At 40.8% G+C, this 2598-nt stretch overlaps 1 protein-coding gene across 1 annotated transcript in view; it reads left to right on the top strand.

Moving 5' to 3' along the window:
- Positions 1-2598, top strand: part of Rad17 (RAD17 checkpoint clamp loader component) — an 18259-nt gene that overhangs the window by 11147 nt on the left and 4514 nt on the right. The window contains exon 10 of the mRNA XM_013353538.2: positions 867-1016. Coding sequence (XP_013208992.1) covers positions 867-1016 — 150 coding nt within the window. The remainder of the gene's footprint in view (positions 1-866; positions 1017-2598) is intronic.

Here is a 2598-nt window from a genome sequence, read left to right as displayed (position 1 = left end):
TGCTGGGATTAAAGGCGTGCGCCACCACCGCCCGGCAGATTTTTGTTTTTAAAATAACTCTAAAATGTGTATCAGCTGCAAGTGTGCCTCCGTGGTAAAGCATATGCTTAGGTGCACAAAGCCCGGATTTGACCCTCCATACTAGAAAGTCACCTGTCATTTCTTTCTCATTAACGTGGGGGTATCAGAGGACAGCTCTGTGGAGTTGGTGCTCTCTTTCCACTTTTTTGTAGGTTCTTATTAAACCCACAGTATCATCACACTTAATAAAGTTGCTGTTAATTTAGTTACTATTGATTTAGCTTGAGCATAATGATACACACTTGTAGTTCTGCCACTCAGGAAGGTAAGGCAGGTGGTATCAAAGTTACCTAGCCTGGCTTACTTAGGAGACCTTGTCTTAAAAACCAACAAGACAAAAATAGTTTAGTAATATGCTATCATTTTCTCCTTCCCCCTCCCCCCCAAACAGGGTGTCTCTGTGTAGCTCTGGCTGTTTTGGAGCTCGCTCTGTAGACCAGGCTGGCCTCGAACTCAGAGCTATGACTGCCTATGCCTCCCAAATGCTAGGATTAAAGGTGTGCACCATCACCTCTGGCTGTTATCATTATTTTCTAGTTGCCCCCAAATGTTTCTCCTGACCCTACCAAAGCCTTTCCCAACTCCACCAAAGTCTACTCAGTACATTTGCTTCCCTGTTCCAGTTGAATTTGTCTTAAGTAATTTTATAGCAATATTTTTAAGGCTTTGAGGATAGATATTGGGAAACATATGCAAAGCAAGTAAGCATAGGGGGTCTTAATCTGTGTCAGTACTACCAACAGTAGTATTTCATGTGTTGTTTTACATCTTGTCTCTCCTGCTAGACACGCTCTTTACTCAGGGAATATAGTACATCTGTAGCTACGAGAGGTGTGATGCATTCCAATAAATCCCGGGGATTTGCTCATTGCCAAGGAGGAGGATCAAGCTTTCGACCCTTACATAAACCTCAGTGGTTCCTAATACATAAAAAGGTAAAAAAAAAAAAAGTACATTTTTAAGCTATAATCTCAGCACTGCTGGCTGAGGTCCGTCTGGGCTAACTACATAGTGAGACTCTGTATACTGTGAACTTCATTATGTATGCATTGTCTCTCCAAGCGGAAGTCTGGTTTGTTTGGTTCAGTTTTTAAAGAGTCTTGTGTATCACTGGTTGTCCCTGAACAGCTTCTGATCCTTCTATCCTGTGCTGCCTTGCCAAGCTTATTTTCTTAACACCTAAAGTGTATGTGTGTGTGTGTGTATATGTGTGTGTATGTGTGTGTGTATATGTGTGTGTGTGTGTATGTGTATGTGTGTGTATATGTGTATGTGTGTGTGTATTATGTGTGTGTATATGTGTGTGTGTATATGTGTGTGTGCATACGCACTCGCGCATGCGCCAACTACTTGATGGCTCACAACCATCTGTAATAAGATATGTTGCCCTCTTCTGGCCTGCAGACATACATGCAGACAGACCATTGTAAATAAATAATAATAAATATATCTTTATAAAAAAGTCTAAAATTGAATAAACTACAAAATTAAACCTTAGGATACAAATTTCAGTAAAGAGCAGGGCAGTGGTGGCACACATCTTTAATCCCAGCACTTGGGAGGCAGAAGCAGGCGGATCTCTGAGTTTGAGGTCAGCCTAGTGTACAGAATGAATTCCAGGACAGGCTTCATAGCTACTAAGAAACCTTGTCTTGATAAACAAAGCAAAAACTATTTTTTTAGCTGGGTGGTGGTGGCACACGCCTTTAATCCCAGCACTTGGGAGGCAGAGGCAGGCGGATCTCTGTGAGTTCGAGACCAGCCTGGTCTACAAGAGCTAGTTCCAGGACAGGCTCCAAAACCACAGAGAAACCCTGTCTCGAAAAACAAACAAACAAACAAAAAACCTATTTTTTTTTTCAGTGAAGAGCGGTGAATTTGCGGTTTGTTGCATTTCCCTCGATTACACTGGTTGTGGTGATTACAGTAATGCACAGTCCCACAGCCTGAGAACCTCACTGAGTTTTACCATGGTGTGATCATCATTGGTGTTCCCATCAGACAGGCACTGAGCAAGGACTGTCCCTTCCATGAAAACACTGGTAAATGCACATGTGTGAGGCTGCTGAGGGTAATGGGATATTGTTAGTAATGCTAGGACAATTATAACTGCTACTTACATAACTTTTTAAAATTGTGTGTCTGTGTGTTGGGGAGAAGACCATAGAGACCAAATGACAACAGCTTGAGAGATTCAAGGGATTCAGATCTCAGGCTTAGCAACACCTTTCTATCTCTCCAGCCTCAGATAAATGCTTTAAAGTATGTTTATACGCTCAGAGGGAGGAATCCTATTTGGAGACCAACCTGGTTGCATGAAAAAAAAGTATCTTTATGGTACATAAACTTAGTCTTTGTGGCATAATAAACTTTATCTATGAATTCATAACCACTTTTGTTTGATTTGGTTTTAAATTTTTTATTAAACTTTATTATTGATAAACTTTCTTTTTTTAATATTTATTATGTATACAATATTCTTTCTGTGTGTATCCCTAAAGGCCAGAAGAGGGCACT

Source organism: Microtus ochrogaster, unplaced genomic scaffold (assembly GCF_000317375.1).
Source record: "Microtus ochrogaster isolate Prairie Vole_2 unplaced genomic scaffold, MicOch1.0 UNK11, whole genome shotgun sequence".
Lineage (NCBI taxonomy): Eukaryota > Metazoa > Chordata > Mammalia > Rodentia > Cricetidae > Microtus > Microtus ochrogaster.
The sequence above is the reverse complement of the archived record's forward strand: the minus strand, read 5'-3'. Positions and strand labels throughout refer to the sequence as shown.